At 33.6% G+C, this 17,148-nt stretch overlaps 1 protein-coding gene and 1 long non-coding RNA gene across 3 annotated transcripts; both read left to right on the forward strand.

The window, feature by feature from the left end:
• Positions 1-7,786: 7,786 nt before the first annotated feature.
• On the forward strand, positions 7,787-8,809 carry LOC140177472 (uncharacterized). The gene is made up of 2 exons (XM_072210584.1): positions 7,787-8,138; positions 8,454-8,809. The coding sequence occupies exons 1-2, from the start codon at positions 7,787-7,789 to the stop codon at positions 8,807-8,809; spliced, it is 708 nt and encodes a 235-aa protein (XP_072066685.1).
• A 2,809-nt stretch (positions 8,810-11,618) lies between these two features.
• On the forward strand, positions 11,619-14,512 carry LOC140177878 (uncharacterized). Of its 2 annotated transcripts, none has more exons than XR_011869427.1 (3): positions 11,619-11,967; positions 12,273-12,373; positions 12,469-14,512. It is a non-coding gene; the product is annotated as an uncharacterized lncRNA (long non-coding RNA). The 2 variants fall into 2 exon arrangements; XR_011869426.1 differs by having other exon boundaries at positions 11,619-11,963; positions 12,469-12,601.
• Positions 14,513-17,148: the final 2,636 nt, after the last annotated feature.

Consider the following 17,148-nt stretch of genomic DNA (forward strand, 5'->3'; position numbering starts at 1 on the left):
TGAAATGTCCAGCCTCACCACATTTAAAGCATGTTCTCTCCGCGTGAGGTCTAGATTTTGGACTAGACTTTCCACGTTTATTACCTTTTCCTCTTTCATTAGTCCTTCCTCTAGCCGCGAACAATCCTTATGCTTGATCATTATACTCTCTTCCATTTGAAGATGACATTACACTTGTAGCAACCTTACGTATATCATCCGCTAAAAATGATGCCCTCGTCTCATCCATGGTCAGAGTGTCACCCACCAGCATCAATGTCTGCACTAGATTTTCATAGGACTTCGGTAATGAAAGTAACAATATGAGTGTATGGTCTTCATCATCAACATTCACATATATATCCTTTAAGTTTGATATGATCCCATCAAATTTATTGATATATTCTTAGATTGAGGTGCCTTCCTCTATCTTGCATGTATACAATTTGGATTTTAAGTAGATCCTGTTAGTTAGAGTCTTCGTCATGAAGTTACTCTCTAACTTTGTCCAGATGCCTGCTGCAGTTGTTTCTTTGTTCACCAAGAAAGTAACATCCCTCTCAAGGCATAAGATTATTGCAGCCCGTACCTCAAGATCTAATTCTTCCCAATCCTCATCTTTCATTCCTTCCGGCTTTTTCTCTTTTCCCGCTAGTGCCTTGTGTAACTTTTGTGATATAAGTAAATTTTTCATCTGCATCCTCCAATAGGAAAAATTATTTTTTCCATTGAACTTCTCGATTTTATATTTGCCTACTTTGACATTACTACTTGTAGAAGCCATTATATTCAAAATTGAATTTTACCACTCAAATAATGAATAATATAACGTTGGCTCTTGATACCAATTGTTGAGTCTGCAGTGAAATGTTGATTTCTAATAGATAGAAAGTAATATGAAATTGAACATTACTCACAATAATACACTCGCTATATAATTATTAAAGAGAAAAAAAAGAAAGAAAATGAATAATTGCTATGGATGTGAATTCCTTTGATTTTAATTGAATTGAATACATTTTGATTTCACTCTTTTATATAGTTTTCTAACTTCTATAAATAACAAGAGAGCCTACTATAAAATAGTTTCCTATAAAAACTCTTTAACTATCCACCATTTTCTCTCTTCCATCTTTTGTCTGCCTTCCTTTGTTTTCTGTCTGCCTTTCTTTTATCTCACAGAAGTAAATGCAGCAACGGCCAAAACTACAAAGTAGAACCAAAATGAATGAAAGATGAAGCAAAGAAGAGGTAAGAAGGACTAAAGGAAAAGGTTGAAAAGCACAAAAGAGAAAAAGTCTACGAGTAATAGAGCTAGACAAGAAACAAGTATTTTTTTAAAGCCCAAGCGACGTTGTTTTAGCTCAAAATGGGATAAAAATCAAACGTGCAAACTGAAACTTAGGAGTAAATTCACAAGTTGAAACAAGTTTGTTTGAATTTATCTGAGTTCAACAAATTGTAGTAAAAATAAGTTTGAAATTGAATCAACTCGATATTACTATTTAGAAACGTAAAATCAGAAGATTCAACAAGAGTTAACTCGAGAGTTTGACCATCTATATATTTATTTAGATTACACTAATAGACATATAGACAGTTTTACTCTCAAAAAAATATATTGTTAAAAAATACAAAGAAAAATGTAAAATTTTTACACCTAACACTTGACACAAAAATAATATCAAATATTTTACTAAAAAGCATAATATAACAGTTATAAAATTGGATAATTAACTACTCTACCCTTGCACATATGCACACAACAAATAACAATTAATGTTAATAATTGAAAATGCACCTAATGTAACACCCTAACTACCAAAGCTCACACTTCCGGCTGCGCGACTCTGATAGTTCGGACATTACGACGACACTTATACTATTTAATACTAAAATATGAGCCTGTTTAAAACTTTAAACCGCAAAACCGCTCCCAAAAATACCTTTGCTATATAGCGTACATCCATACATACCATACAACTTACAGAAACTCATAGAGAGTACATCCATATATATATATATATATACATACATATATATAAATATTATTACAAACATTAACCAATACAATTCCTATCCCTCTTACAGAATATATCAAGATAAAGGCGAGGGTACAATAAACCATAACTAAAACAATACAGAGCATCTCAACAACAATAAAATAAACTCTTCGTAACTTCTGCGCCCATATCCTGAAAGGGGAAAAATGTAGGGGGTGAGAACATCATCCTCGAAAGGGTTCTCAGTAGAGGGTTTTTGGGAATTACTGTAATAGGATACGTGAAGATAAACCGTACCAGTGATTAATAACCGTCTTATACCTCTTTTCAAAAACAACGGTTTACAATAAAAGAGAAATCTGAAATCCTTTTTCTGAAAGAAGAAACTGTTCATTTAAAACAATATTCAAAAGCATTTCAAAAGGTTTATCTATGCCGAACCAAATTAGCCTTTCACATATTTCCAAACCATAACCACAATACTGAAACCAACCATCGGTCCATCTCAATTCAACCACGGCCCTAGGCCCAAACAATCCAACCAACAACCAATCACCACAATCCAACAGAGTCCCAGATGCAAACACAAATAGGAAGTTCAAGCACAAACAAACAGTTATTACAAGTAGAACAGTTAGCAATTAATTACATAGGCAAACCAAGTATAATATGCACACCCAACCAATGCCACACAAATGCATATGATGCATGCCTGTCTCTAGTGGCTGATGATATCATCTGTCGGTTACGAAGCCAACCCGACGTGTCCGGTAGCTAACCCGGACACAGTCTCTCTGTTGCGTATTATTATCATTAGAGGGTATCTGCGCCCTGTCGCCATTAGAGGGTATCTACGCCCTGTCGCCATTAGAGGGTATCTGCGCCCTGTCGCCATTAGAGGGTATCGGTGCCCTGTCACCCTTACAACCAGAGAGAAAACACAAGCATACTCGCATACAATATTCATTTCAGCCATCCAGCTTAAATTCACAATTCATTCAATTGCATACATGCATTTGTACTCAACCATGGATCACCATCCATCTCAGCCATCCGGCTCACGGTTCAATTCAGAACCAGCCAAATTATCAATAAATACAGCCCTTCGGCTTAAATTCATGCTTCATAATCAGCCATACAGCTCACCACTCATTCGGCAATCAGCCATAGTTCAATAGCATACACAGCCATTCCGGCTCATAACAAAATAGCATTTCTACCATCCAACATCATCAATTTCATCAAACCGGCCTTCAAGCCATAAATCACTTTTTTTTCTCAAATCGTTTCACTTTGAAATCAAGTTTCAACTCTTTTCAGCCTTGGCTTTAGAAATCTCGTTTCTCAAATCATCTCAGGCTCATAAGCCAAACTTACTCAAAGTGAGTTCCCTTTTTAAAACAAAGCCACTCTCGGCATTCTCTTTCCAAAACTTCCAAAACCATGGCAAGTTAAGGATTTATTTCAAAGTATTCAAAATCACCCATACAACAATGGGATTTCATAACAAAAGTTTCTCGGCAGAGTCCCAAGTCTTTAGGGGAGAATAACATAACTCATTTCGCCAAATTCATTTAAAATCATTAAAACATTGGCTTTCTGATTTGAGTAAGCAAATAGGATCTAAGCCAAACTGAGTCATGTAATCATTTACTCCTTTCAAAGCCATTTCCTTTACTTAGACAAAACCAACTTCAACCCCCATGATAAATTCTAGAACGTTTCAACTGTTCAAAATTGTTTTAGTCTTGCAAGAATTCAGAATTCAAAGAGTACTTAAAACCTTTCTCAAAACATTTCAAAATGAAACTTGTCAATTGACATTCAGGTTCTTTCAAAGTCATTGAAACTTCTTTAATTGAAACCCCCAAGTCAAATTCAAAGGCATAAACCCTTTTCACATCCAAACAGCTTTAAAACACAAGTTTCATCTAAATAACCTTCTCCTGAAAGAGATACAATGCCTTTCTTAAGAAGCAAGACTAAATCACAATTTCCTCTTTATTAATTCATTTCGAAAGCATGAATCATCCTTTTCTCGATAATTCAAATAAAATAGTAGAAGTCTTTAACTCATCATTTCCCAGACAACATTTTAATAAAGACTCGGATTTTATAGAAATTTCGGCAGCACCTCCCCTAAAACTTGGACTTTTGCCACCCGGTTCGGGTCCCAACTAAACCGTTTCTCATTCCTTTTCAACAGCTCAAAACCAGAAATCAATTCAAGAGCAAGCTAAATCCAACAGTCGCCTCAATGGCATACCTCAAGGAAACCATTTCAAAAATCAACTCAATATCAACTGATTTAACTCATTTATAAAGCTTTAAAGAATCGGTTCAGCAATAAATCATTTATCAAAACCAGAGCAATTAAAGCAACCCAGGCTGAATTTCAAAAGCATTCTATCTTTCACATCATCAAAATAATTGACTCAATTCAAACTAATCCTCAACGGATTAAACTCATTTCAAATATTTAAAGAATCAACTTCAAACATTACATTTCACAAGCCACACAACAATTCAGCCAAGCCAACATCCATAATCATTCGAGTCAATCAAATAATACATAAGGCAGATACAATCACTAATTACACCATATCTCACATCAGTATCCATATGTAATAATTCCAATAATAAACTGTAGTTTTCGGAAAGCGCCCCTACCTCAAAACGCAAATTCCATAACCCAAACGTCTCACAGAGTCCTTTACGCCTCAACCCGAACTGACGGCAACCGAGACCTCAGCTCCCAGCCACTTTCGCAATAACCATAGTAACACTAATCGCAATATACAATAATCAGGACTCGACCCCACGTTATCAAAACTCATATTCATTAACCAAGCACAACAAGGTACTAACGCGAGGCTTTCAAAATAGAGATACTCACTAGATTAACGAAACGAAATAGCCGCAACTCCAAATCGACTCGGCAACGGCCCGAATTTCTGATAATAGCAGCTGTACAACCACGCAGTGTCAACACTCTTTCCGAAATCCAAAAAGGACAGAAACCGCAAATTAAAACCCTTACCCGCATACTTTTCCGGCGACGGCAGGAGTAGCCAGCAGCTCCGGCAGTGGTCCCTAACGTCACAGAACCACTCCTGGCGGTCGGAATCACAGAGATGCAGCTCCCTTCTCCGGCAGCGACACCTGCGGCGGCCACAACCCCTTTTGCCGGCGGTAGTTTGGGCTTACCATCATCAGCAGTAGCGAGCTCGAATGGTGGCAATGGCGTCCGGGTCAGATTCCAGAACCCAGAAGTGGGAGCAGATTTGGCGGCGGGAGGAGGCACGAGCGACGGCGGCGCTCAAGAACTCCGGCGAGGACGCGTTCTGCCTCATCGCTCCTCTTCCTCTCGCGTGCAGCGGAAGAATCTTCGGCCAGGGTTTGGTGGTGGCGACACCCTCAGCCGCGGTGACACGTGTCGACAATGGCAGCTCGGCGGCGGTGGGAAGGAGCGGCGAGTCCCTCTCCGCAAGATGCCAACTCCACGCTTTCTCTCTCTCCCTCGGTCTCGCGCTCCCCTTTGGTCGCGATGAGGATGATCAGCAACTGACGGCGAGGCACGGCGGTTGGACAGCGGCGCGAAGCTTCAGCAACAGCGACGCGGATGGCATCCCGCAGTGCTGACGGCGACGACGCGACGGCGGCGGTGGAGCCCAGCACGCCGGCGCGAATCTCCTTCCTCTCCTCCTCTCTTCATCCGCAACTCATCCTCTCTCTCTGGTCCGTTTTCTGCTTTTGTTTCCTTTTCTCTTAGGAAATTGTTGGGTTGCAGGTTTGCTGAAGGGAAGAAGAAAAGGGGTGGCGGCTGCTATGCTTAGGAATTAGGGTTTTATTTTCAAAAGCTAGGGTTAGGGGCATTTTGGTAATTTCAAATAAAGTTGAGAATAATATGGTAATTGAAACCCAAATTAAATCCAACACTAGAGGTATATAGAAAATACTACTTGTTCATCAATTTCACAAATTATTTTCAATAAAATGCCCAAATCTAAAAATTAGAAATAATATACTTAATTTCTTCATTTTCCAAAATAGCAGTAATAATATTTAAAATATTACTTATCTAATCCAAATCATATAAAATCCTTATTGTTTCATAACTATCAACCTTATACTTTAAATATAGAAAATAATCCAATAATTATAAAATTGGATAATAATCATAACTTATCTCAAATCCAATAAATCAAAGCTTGCCTTAATTATCTTTAATAAAATAATCTCTGAAATTAAGGCTATAAATAACTGTAGGATTTGAGACTTGATCATAATAAGACTTTTCAAAAGTTCTGGGTCTTACACCTAAAGTACATACACCACTAAAGATCTAAACATCCATTTTGGCACGTAATTGACAACTTATACATAAACTCATTTTATTGTTGCTTGATGAATTTTACTAACAAATAAAATAACTTATAAAAAATGTTAAAATGTCATTAAAATTTATTATTTTTGTCAGTAGTTAGTTATCAAAATTTAAAATGAACTAAAATATGTTATTAAATTATTAAACTAAAAAAATTCAGTTAATAGCTAAAAGTGATGACAAAAAATAATAAATTCTGATGGTCCTTTAATATTTTTCATAACTTATTTCACAATGATAAAAATAATAAGTGTGGCAAATATAAGAAATTAGTCCTATATCATGAAAAGAAAACAAAGTAAAGAGTTTATAAGATGAGAGTTTCGTTAATGTAATATCTTAAGGTTTCTTAATAAACAACGTCATTCTTTGTTTTTAAGAATCACAGTCTTTAAATAAATAGAAATCAAATTAGATATTTACTCGGGTAAAAAAAATGTTGATTAAAAATTTTAAATCAACTTGCATGGACTAGAATCTTTATGAAACATGGTTAAAAAAAAATTGAAGAAACAAAGTTTGAGTTGAAAATAATAATCATCTATTTACTAGAAGATGTTAGAAGCTTGAAGATTTTTAAAGAACATTCAAGAGAGTAGTACAACTACAACATTCTACAACATTGAAGAGATTCAAAATCAAATTGAATTGAAATTGGAAGTCATGCAACCTAAATTAGAAGATTATAGAAACTACATGAATACAAGTTGAAAGAAGATTCATGAAGCCAACTCATGAAATAGTGGTCATTACAAAATTGAGTTGTGATTCATAAATTATTATTTTAGTAGAAAGCATTGCCTATATAAAGGTACATATGCCTTGTGTATTGTGTGTTCCTTGAAATGAGAAAATATGATTATGAGAAGTGTTCTTTTGTTCCATGAGTGTTGGTGAGTTTGAGAGATTGAAAATATGATAGTATTATTTATGAAAGTGAGTGATTTTGGGGCCAATTAAGTTGTGGGTATTATACTTACAATTGGTATCAGAGCTGGTTAATCCAACGTCTGGTGTTTGAGAGTTTGTGAAGTGTGAGAGAGTTCTCGCATAGCTGTTCATTCGTAGAGTCAGTATGACAAACACTTTTAATATTGTGTGGTTCGGTCCCAAGTTAGATGGGAAACTTGATTATAGTTATTGTGAGACTTTGATGTCTACCCATTTGAAGGCCTAGAACCTGTGAAATTTCATTGAACCGGGTTTGCAAGAAGGAGTAGATGCTGCCCAACAAAGGAGAGATCAATAGGCGCTATCTCAAATTCACCAAGGTGTAGATTATACGGTATTTGGTAAAATAGCAAATGCCAAAAGTGCAAAAGAAGCATGGAACACGTTGAAGCTGTCATATAAAGGCGTAGATAAAGCTCAGAAAGCAAAGCTACAGTTTTTCAGAAGAGAATATGAAAGGTATGAGATGTCTAGCTCAGAAACTGTTGAGCAATATTTTACTCGTGTTATAGACCTTCTCAATAAGATGAGAGTCTATAGAGAAGATATGCCCGATAGTAAAGTAGTAGAGAAAATTCTTCGCATCATGCCGATGAAGTATGACCATGTAGTGACTACGATACTAGAGTTCCACAATATGGACACCATGACGATTGCAGAGTTGCAAGGAACCATGGAAAGTCACATCAGTAGAATACTAGAGAAGTCAGAAAAATCAACCGAGGAAGCCCTAAAAAGCCGAGCGAATTTAAGCAATGTTGCAGAACCAAGCCGTACACAAGAAGGACGAGGACGTGGTTTCAATCTTCAAAATAAAGGTAGAGGAAGTTTCAGAGGTAGAGGTCGTGGCAATTACAACCAAGGAAATTATAATAATTTTACACCACCTAATCAAGGAAGAGGTGGAACAAATTTCAGGCCTGTCAACCGAGGAAGAGGTCGAGGTAATTTTTATCAAGAAAGAACTAATTTCAGCTACTTTCATTGTGGAAAGTATGGACATAAAGCAGCAGATTGCAGATTCAAAATGATGAATAACAATAAAGCACACATTGTAGAAAAACAGCATCAAAATACTAATGATAATCCGAGTACTCAGACTTTATTTTTTACAACTAATTCATGTGTTGAAGATGAAAATATATGGTACTTGGATTATGCTTGTAGTAATCATATGTCTGGTAGAAAGGAGTTCTTTTCTTCATTAGATGATTCTGTTAAATTATTATTGAAGTTTGGTAATAGTACAAAGATCCCTATTGAAGGAAAAGGACACAATCCAATTAGATTGAAGAATGGTTCTCTAAGTTATATTTCTGATGTTTACTATGCTCCTGAACTTGATTACAATTTATTGAGTATGGAAAAATTATCTGAGAAGGGATATAAGATGACTTATCATGGATATTGCACTGTGTTTGACAACAATGGAAAGTTCATAGATAAAGCAAAGATGACTTCAAACAGAATATTTCCATTAAAAATTTAACATGTTAATCCCTCTTGCATGAGCTCTGTGATACTTGATGATAACTGGCTGTGGCACATACGGTTTGGACATTTTTATTTTTCTGGCCTAAACTACCTGTCAAGGAAAGGACTTGTTTATGGCCTACCACGGATTCATATTCCCAATTGTATTTGTGAGATTTTTCAACTGGGAAAAAAGCACAGAGATCCATTCCCTACAGGAAAGTCATGGAGAGCTAGAAGATTACTTGAAATTATGCATTCAGATCTCTGTTCTGTAGAAGTTCCAAGTAATGGTGGTAGCAGGTACTTTATCACTTTTATTGATGATTTTAGTAGATATACATGGGTATACTTTCTGAAGCAGAAATCAGAAGCATGTGATGTCTTTAAGACATTCAAGGCATTTGTTGAAAAACAAAGTGGCTATAAAATCAAAATACTCATAACAGACAGAGGAACAGAATATCTTGTGTGTTCAGAATACCTTAAGCAACACGAAATTCAACACCAACTAACAACTATATACACTCCTCAAGAAAATAGAGTTGCTGAAAGAAAGAACAGAACCATCATGGATATGGTCAGATGCATGCTCAAGTAAAAACAAATGCCTAAAGAGTTTTGGGCAGAAGCAGTCGCAATAACAGTTCATATTTTAAACAGAAGTCCAACAAAAAGTGTTCGTGATAAAACTCCAGAAGAAGCTTGGAGTGGAAAGCGGCCTTCCATTCATTATTTCAGAGTCTTTGGGTGTATTGCTTATGCCCACGTACCAGATCAATTAAGGAAGAAGTTAGATGACAAAGGCGAGAAGTGTATCTTTATTGGCTATAGCATAGACTCGAAAGCATACAAGTTGTACAATCCAGAAACAAAGAAAGTAATCATCAGTAGAGACGTGACGTTTGACGAAAAAGCCATGTGGGACTGGGACACAAAGACAGAAAAGCAGCCGATTGTAATTTCAAATACATGTGATGATGAAGAAGAAAGACAACGGGACGCAACCGAACAACCAGAATCATCTAGAGGACCTCAAAGAGAGCGGAGACTACCTGCTAGATTAGCAGATTATGAAGTTGGCAATGACAACAATCCATCCGATGAAGAAATCATAAATTTTGCTCTATTTTCAGATTGTGAGCTGTTGAACTTTGAAGATGCCTCTAAAGACAACAATTGGAAGAAAGCAATGGATGAGGAGATTCATGCCATTGAGAAGAATGACACATGGGAGCTGACAGATTTACCAGCAGATAAGAAGCCGATTGGAGTAAAGTGGGTTTACAAAACTAAGTACAAACCCAACGGTGAAGTTGATCGTTTCAAAGCAAGATTAGTTGCAAAAGGATACAACCAAAAACCAGGTATCAACTACTTTGAAGTATTTGCTCCTGTTGCTAGATTAGACATTATTCGTATGATTATTTCACTCTTGGCCCAAAATAAGTGGAAAATACATCAAATGGATGTTAAGTCAGCATTTTTAAATGGCACTTTAGAAGAAGAAGTGTACGTTGAACAACCTGCAGGATATGAAGTTCTTGGAAAAGAAGATAAAGTTTACAAGTTGAAGAAAGCCTTGTACAGGTTAAAGAAAGCACCAAGAGTGTGGTATAAGAAGATTGATTCTTATTTTACTCAGACTGGTTTCAAAAGATGTCCATTTGAACATATGCTTTATATCAAGTTCGTTGAACCTGGAGATATCTTGATCGTTTGTCTTTATGTTGATACTTTAATTTTTACTAGCAACAATTTGAAAATAATTGCAGAATTCAGGGAGACTATGATAAAGCACTTTGAAATGACAGATATGGGCTTGATGTCTTACTTTCTTGGCATTGAAGTGGTTCAAAGAGATGATGGAATTTTCATTTATCAGAAGAAATATGCAAATGATATTTTAAAGAAATTTTAAATGGAGCACTCAAAACCAGTTTCTACTCCAGTCAAAGAGAAGTTCAAATTGCTGAGAGAAGATAAAGGAAGAGCAGCAAATCCCACATACTACAAAAGTTTGATTGGAAGTCTAAGGTACTTGACTGCGACTAGACCAGATATTGTGTTTGGAGTTGGTTTGCTTAGCAGATTTATGGAGGAGCCTTATACCAACCATTTACAAGCAGCAGAAAGAATTCTTGAGGAATTGAACGAGAAACAAAGTACTCCAACGACGATATTTTGCGATAATAAGTCAGCTATTGCACTTTGCAAAAATTCAGTATTTCATGGAAGATCGAAGCATATTGATATTCGGGTTCATAAAATTAGAGAGTTGGTAAATGAGAAAGAAGTTGTGATCGAGTATTGTCCAACTGAAGAACAGGTTGCTGATATATTTATAAAGCCATTGAAGACTGAGTTATTTTACAAATTGAAGAAAATGTTTGGAATGATTAATTCTACAAGTTTGATTTAAGGGAGGCAATGTTGATTAAAAATTTTAAATCAACTTGCATGGACTAGAATCTTCATGAAACATGGTTAAAAAATTTGAAAAAGCAAAGTTTGAGTTGAAAACAATAATCATCTATTTACTAGAAGATGTTGAAAGCTTGAAGATTTTTAAAAAACATTCAAGAGAGTAGTACAACTACAACATTCTACAACAATGAAGAAATTCAAAATCAAATTGAATTGAAATTGGAAGTCAAGCAACCTAAATTAGAAGATTATGAAAACTACGTTAATACAAGTTGAAAGAAGATTCATGAAGCCAACTCATGAAATAGTGGTCATTATAAAATTGAGTTGTGATTCATAAATTATTATTTTAGTAGAAAGCATTGCCTATATAAAGGCACATATACCTTGTGTATTGTGTGTTTCTTGAAATGAAAAAATATGATTATGAGAAGTGTTCTTTTGTTCCATGGGTGTTGGTGAGTTTGAGAAATTGAAAATATGATAGTGTTACTTATAAGAGTGAGTGATTTTGGGACTAATTAAGTTGTGGGTATTATACTTAAAAAAAAAAAAAGGAGAAGAACCACCAAGCATAGCAGTGTGATTTGTTCGATCTCCAATAATTAACTAATGCGATTTTGGTAATAGGATTATTGATCGTGAACAAGAAGACAAGAAATAAGCAAGCATCGTTCTTGTTTGGAACTGTTTCAATATTAGCCGACCGCTTTGGGATTAAAATATTTTTAGCAGCAGATCTGGTTTGTACGTCCTTTAATATTTTCGATACAATCATTTTTATAAAGAACTTAACAGATTATGGAAGAAATTAATATTATATTCTAAGCAAATTGGCATGTTCCAACGGCTAGTTGCTAGTATTGAATAATTTGAAAGGAAGTTCCAGGCACGATGCATCAGACTTAAGGGAAAGATTTAGTACCAAATAATACTCATGTGTTTACTTCCCTGTTTGATTTTTATTAATGGAATATTTCACATAATTAACAAAGATAAATACAAAAAGAAAGGACCTTTCAACATTTGATTTTGGACACATTCTACCACAGGAAGGATTTAAGAGAGGAGGCCAATGCAAGGATCAAAAACAGAACTCCAGACTCTAGTTATTGGAACTTTGGAAGTGTAGAAGACTAATCACTACAGCAAGGTAAAAGTAATTATAAAAACTAGGCAAATTCACAAGAAATTTCCTATTCACAACTCACAAGTTTCTGATCTTATGTTTCCTATTGCGACGTGCAGATGATGCTGTTAGACTGGAGACTACAGGGGTAACAAGTTGTGGTAAGCTATATATTATTGGTTTAGCAAATGTGTTCGGAACTTCGGATGTCACATGTTAAAATTACTTATTAAGAATGTTTTTATGAAAAAAATATATAAATTTTAGTTTTTCATTTATTTATTATGTATTTATTAAAATAAAATGTTTAAAAACTTCTATTAGTAACAACATTAGCATATGTTTTTAGAAATATATTAGTTAAATTCATATATTATAAAATAATCTAATAATATAAGAATTTAATTTTGATACGTCGTCAATATAAAATAATTTTACATGTGTGTTCAATTATATAAGTGAATTAAAATAAGTATTTTTTATATTAGTTGCGTAAATGATCATACAAACGAACAAATGTAATTAGATACTTATGTAAAATATTTTTTCATCTAAAACTTATGCTAATATTTATACTATTAAAATATCTTGATACATAATATATAAAATTTACATAAAAAGATAAAAGTAATTTTTTTAAAAAATATCTCTCTTTTCTATTATTTAGAGTAAAGTACTATTTTGATCATCAACGTTTAGGTCAAATTTTAATTTGGTCTCTAACGTTTTAAATGTTCTATTCTATTTCTATATCAAAAGTTTAATGTGGTCTTACCGTTAACAAATGAGTGACGTGGATGTTAATAACCGTTATTAGTTAAGTCATATCTTTTTCTATGTATTAAAAAAATATAACCAAAATCTTTTTGTATCACTTCTTTTTTGCAAATTTTTTTTTTGTATAAAACTCAAAATCCTAACAATCAATCATCAATGCTTAAAAATCAAAGAAAAAACTTATTGATGGATCGATTTTACTTACATACTGAAATTGAATGCTATTGACTCTTAATATACGAATTATTTGTGTCAAATTTAATAGTGAAACAACATTGAACCCGCTTAAATTTTTTTTTGAATTGAAGTAAGACGTTTGAAAGTTTTTGAGATTGAAATAAAACATTTGAAACGTTATGGACTAAATTAAAATTCGGTACAAACGTTAAAAACCAAAATAACACTTTATCCTATTATTTATTAAAGAACGAGTTAAAAAATATATATATATATCCACCTTAACTAAGAAGAATGCCACCTAATTCCAGCTTATAAGATTCGGTCAATTTCTTAATCCACTCAGAATAACTCAACTCCAGAAACAATTCTTTCCATCGATTGTTTAGTCAATTTGCCGATTCATTAAGAGTTGCAGTTGAATCCTCATCCGACGGCAGGCAATGAATGCTTTGCGTTTGGGACTTTTCTCTTCAAAGAACTGTTTTGCTATATAGGTTCACCGTTCATGTTATGCCACATCAGTGAATCCGGTAAAACGTGATTTTAAGGAAAGAAAAAGAAGTTCTAATCCAATTAAGTCTGTATGGTAGAAGTATAAGTATCCCAAAAAAGTGTCCACTCTTCTCAATTTCAACTGTGATACAAATTACAAATAATTAATACCATAAACTCCGAAATCAAATAAAGGGTGGGCGTGTGAAAAATAAAGCACTATGTCTGCCCTATAGTATTAATTAATAAAAATAATCATGAAATAGAAGAATTGCTATTGTTCTTGTTCTTGTTCTTGTTATTGTTGCTAACTAGTTCATCATCATGATTTTGCAATGCCTGTTCAATCAAAAACCAAGACTCTTCCATCAACTCAGGGCTCAACCTGAACATCAAGACACAGAACTCCATCTGCGAAAGGTAGCCGTCGCCGTCGATGTCACCTTCCCTCATCATGCTCACAAGCTCGTCCTCCTTCATGTCCTCAATCCCAAGAACCGCCGCAGCATTACTCCTTAAGCTCTCCAACGTGATCACACCTTTCTCTTTGTCCATCAGCAACTCAAAACCGTTGCATAGTTCTTTTACGAGTCCCTCGCCTCCTAGCTTGGTCGCCATCATCGGAAGCAAGTCCTCAAAGTCAACTCCACCACCACTAGCCATGTATAGTGTTATTGAATGTGAATATTTAGAACAATATGATGAGTTTGTTGTAGTGATGAATTAATGTTGTGCCCTGTTTATATAGATAGATAGATGATAATGTGAATGTGTAAGAAGGAGGATTTAATAAGGAAATTGAGAAAAGGGGGTTTTCAAGGAAAGTGAGGAGAAGAATTAACTGAACCCTGATGGGATGACAGATAAGGAACAGTGAATTATTTTGATGATCGGCATTGATTCTGCTTAAGGAACAGCAATTGCCTCCTTGTTTCCTAGAGGGACAGTGTTTTGTTTTCCAGGGGCATATTCGTCATTTTCATTGCCTTATCTAATAAGTAATTTCGGGTGGGCGGAGGATTTGGAATTTTCTTTTTCTTTCCAAAGTTACTTAATGCTTTTGCATGCTTCCTACTTACACAATTTTTAATTCACATTGGGGGAAAAAGATAAAATTGAAATTACTTAAAAGTTAAAATTGTTAAGTCACTTTTAAGTCATTGTAAGGAAATTACAAGTTTCGGTTTATTTCTTATTTGGTAAGGTTAAATGTCATATTTCACTGCATATTTTTTAATGGGAACAAAATAAAATATATGTTAAAAGATACTCAATAACTGAGAAAATAATTTTTATTTTTTCTTTTATTTTATTGAAGAGATGGCATGCATGATGAGAAGTTAGACTTAATTTTTATTTAGTTGATTAGAATACATCATATTTGTTTTTTTTATTTAAGTACATGTCACATTGAGCTAAATTTGTTATTTTTTTTAAAAGCAATGGAAATTTTTAATGAATTTTGTATACGATTCCTCCAAAAAAAAAGTAGACATATACATTTTTTAATTTTGTACCCATAATACATGAATTCCTGAACTCAGCAAATATGAAACAGCAAAGACACTAAAAAAACATGAAGCAGCAAATTCATACACTTTTTAATTTAAATATGGAAGCAAAAGTGGTGTTGGATTCGGATATGGGGAATACAGGTATTTCACAGCCATGTGGTGTCAGTGGAACAGAACTCAGACCATACGAATTTTCCATCAGTAAACGGACGGTCCGAATTGCGTTTGATATTCCATTTCATAAAAAAATTGACAACAACAAACAACTCGGAGGATCTATTTTCTAGCTTCCAAAATTCATATTTGCCCAACCACAAGTCGGACCATGCGATTTCTTAAACAAAATTTTAAAATCAAACAACTCGTATGGTCCGATTTGTGTACTCTGAGTTTTTTCAATTTTTTAACACAAATCGGAGGTGTGTATTCTGAATTTTTCTCAACTTTTTAAACACAACGGAGGGTCCGATTTGTGTACTCTCACAATTTTAAAAAACACCAAAAATTACCATGTTAAAGTATATCACTCATTTTACTTCCATATCAAAATTTTTTAGCCTTATAGCCCAAATTCATATTGATATTGAAATAGCATTCACCTTAAATTATTGTATATATATATTTAGTGGTAAATACTAATTTGGTACATAAAAAATTCAAGTACTAATAAAATAGTATCTAAAAGATATTATCAACAAAATAATTTTTGAATAATTTTAAAATTTAATAAAAGTGACCATCCATCATTTGACTATATTTTCATTGATGGAAAAGGTTGAGTTGGCAAAAAAAGATTTGATGACTTTAATAGCTAAATAGTGTATTTTTTGTGTTTATAAAAAATTTAATGATAAATTTTACCTAACTCTCTCAAATAAAGGGTAATTACCCCCTATGACATATCTAATAACTATTAGATGAAATGAACTATGTCATCATCCTTCCCTCACTTTAATTCTTAATTTAACTTGAATTTTGATAATTAATTAAACTAATTAAACTAATTAAATATAGTAATTTTTTCTAAACTATAAGAGTTAAAAAAAAGATCTTATTTTATAATTTTTTTTAAAACTACACATATATTAATTAGATCTAACAATATCAAAAAGAATTAAAAAACTAAAAGAACAAATAAAAAAAAAAAAGTCAAATAAAAAATTAAAAAAAAAAGATAACGTGTTAATTGAGTAAGAATAGTAAATTCTATAGTTGTTAATGGGGTTGATATAAGAATGGTGTAATTTTATAGGTATGAAGTTTAAGTGGTTTTATTATAATTAATTAGTTTAGTTATCAAAATTGAAGTTAATTAAGAATTAATATCAATTATTTTGATGGCATAATTAATTTTATTCAATAATTATTAAATTTATTATAGAGGATAACTTATCTTTTATTTGAGAGAAAATTGGGTAAATTTACTAAATTTAATTAGTTTAATTTTATTTCCGATTTTACTGAAAATATGTGAAATGCATATAAAATATATATAAACAAAAATACATAACGAATAGTTTTTTATTGTCATATAAATTTTTTCCCGAGGCTCTTTTACCGTTTTACCAATGTTGACGATAAAAGTAGAGTGTAAGGGTAAGCTAACAAAATATTGGGTCAAAATGCAGAGGCTATATTATTAATTCATCATGGATCACAATTTTGTTTAGTTAATAATATAGAAAGAATCCAAGGGCCACCCATACAAGATGAAATACGGAATAAGAAATTGTGATGCTAACGCTATTACATGGTTGGTTCTAAGTCGGTTGATTGATTCTTTAAACAAACACTATTGGAAACCACCCAGTAAGTTACAGTCCTTTTTCTTTTTGT

Source organism: Arachis hypogaea, chromosome 13 (genome assembly GCF_003086295.3).
Source record: "Arachis hypogaea cultivar Tifrunner chromosome 13, arahy.Tifrunner.gnm2.J5K5, whole genome shotgun sequence".
In the NCBI taxonomy this organism is placed as follows: Eukaryota; Viridiplantae; Streptophyta; class Magnoliopsida; order Fabales; family Fabaceae; genus Arachis; species Arachis hypogaea.

Bases quoted from the DNA above. Each gene is read 5' to 3' on its own strand.
- LOC140177472 (XM_072210584.1), top strand. From the start codon at position 7,787: ATGTCTAGCTCAGAAACTGTTGAGCAATATTTTACTCGTGTTATAGAC. The intron at 8,139-8,453 runs GTAGAGGAAGTT...CATGTGTTGAAG, and splicing joins TTTCAATCTTCAAAATAAAG to ATGAAAATATATGGTACTTG.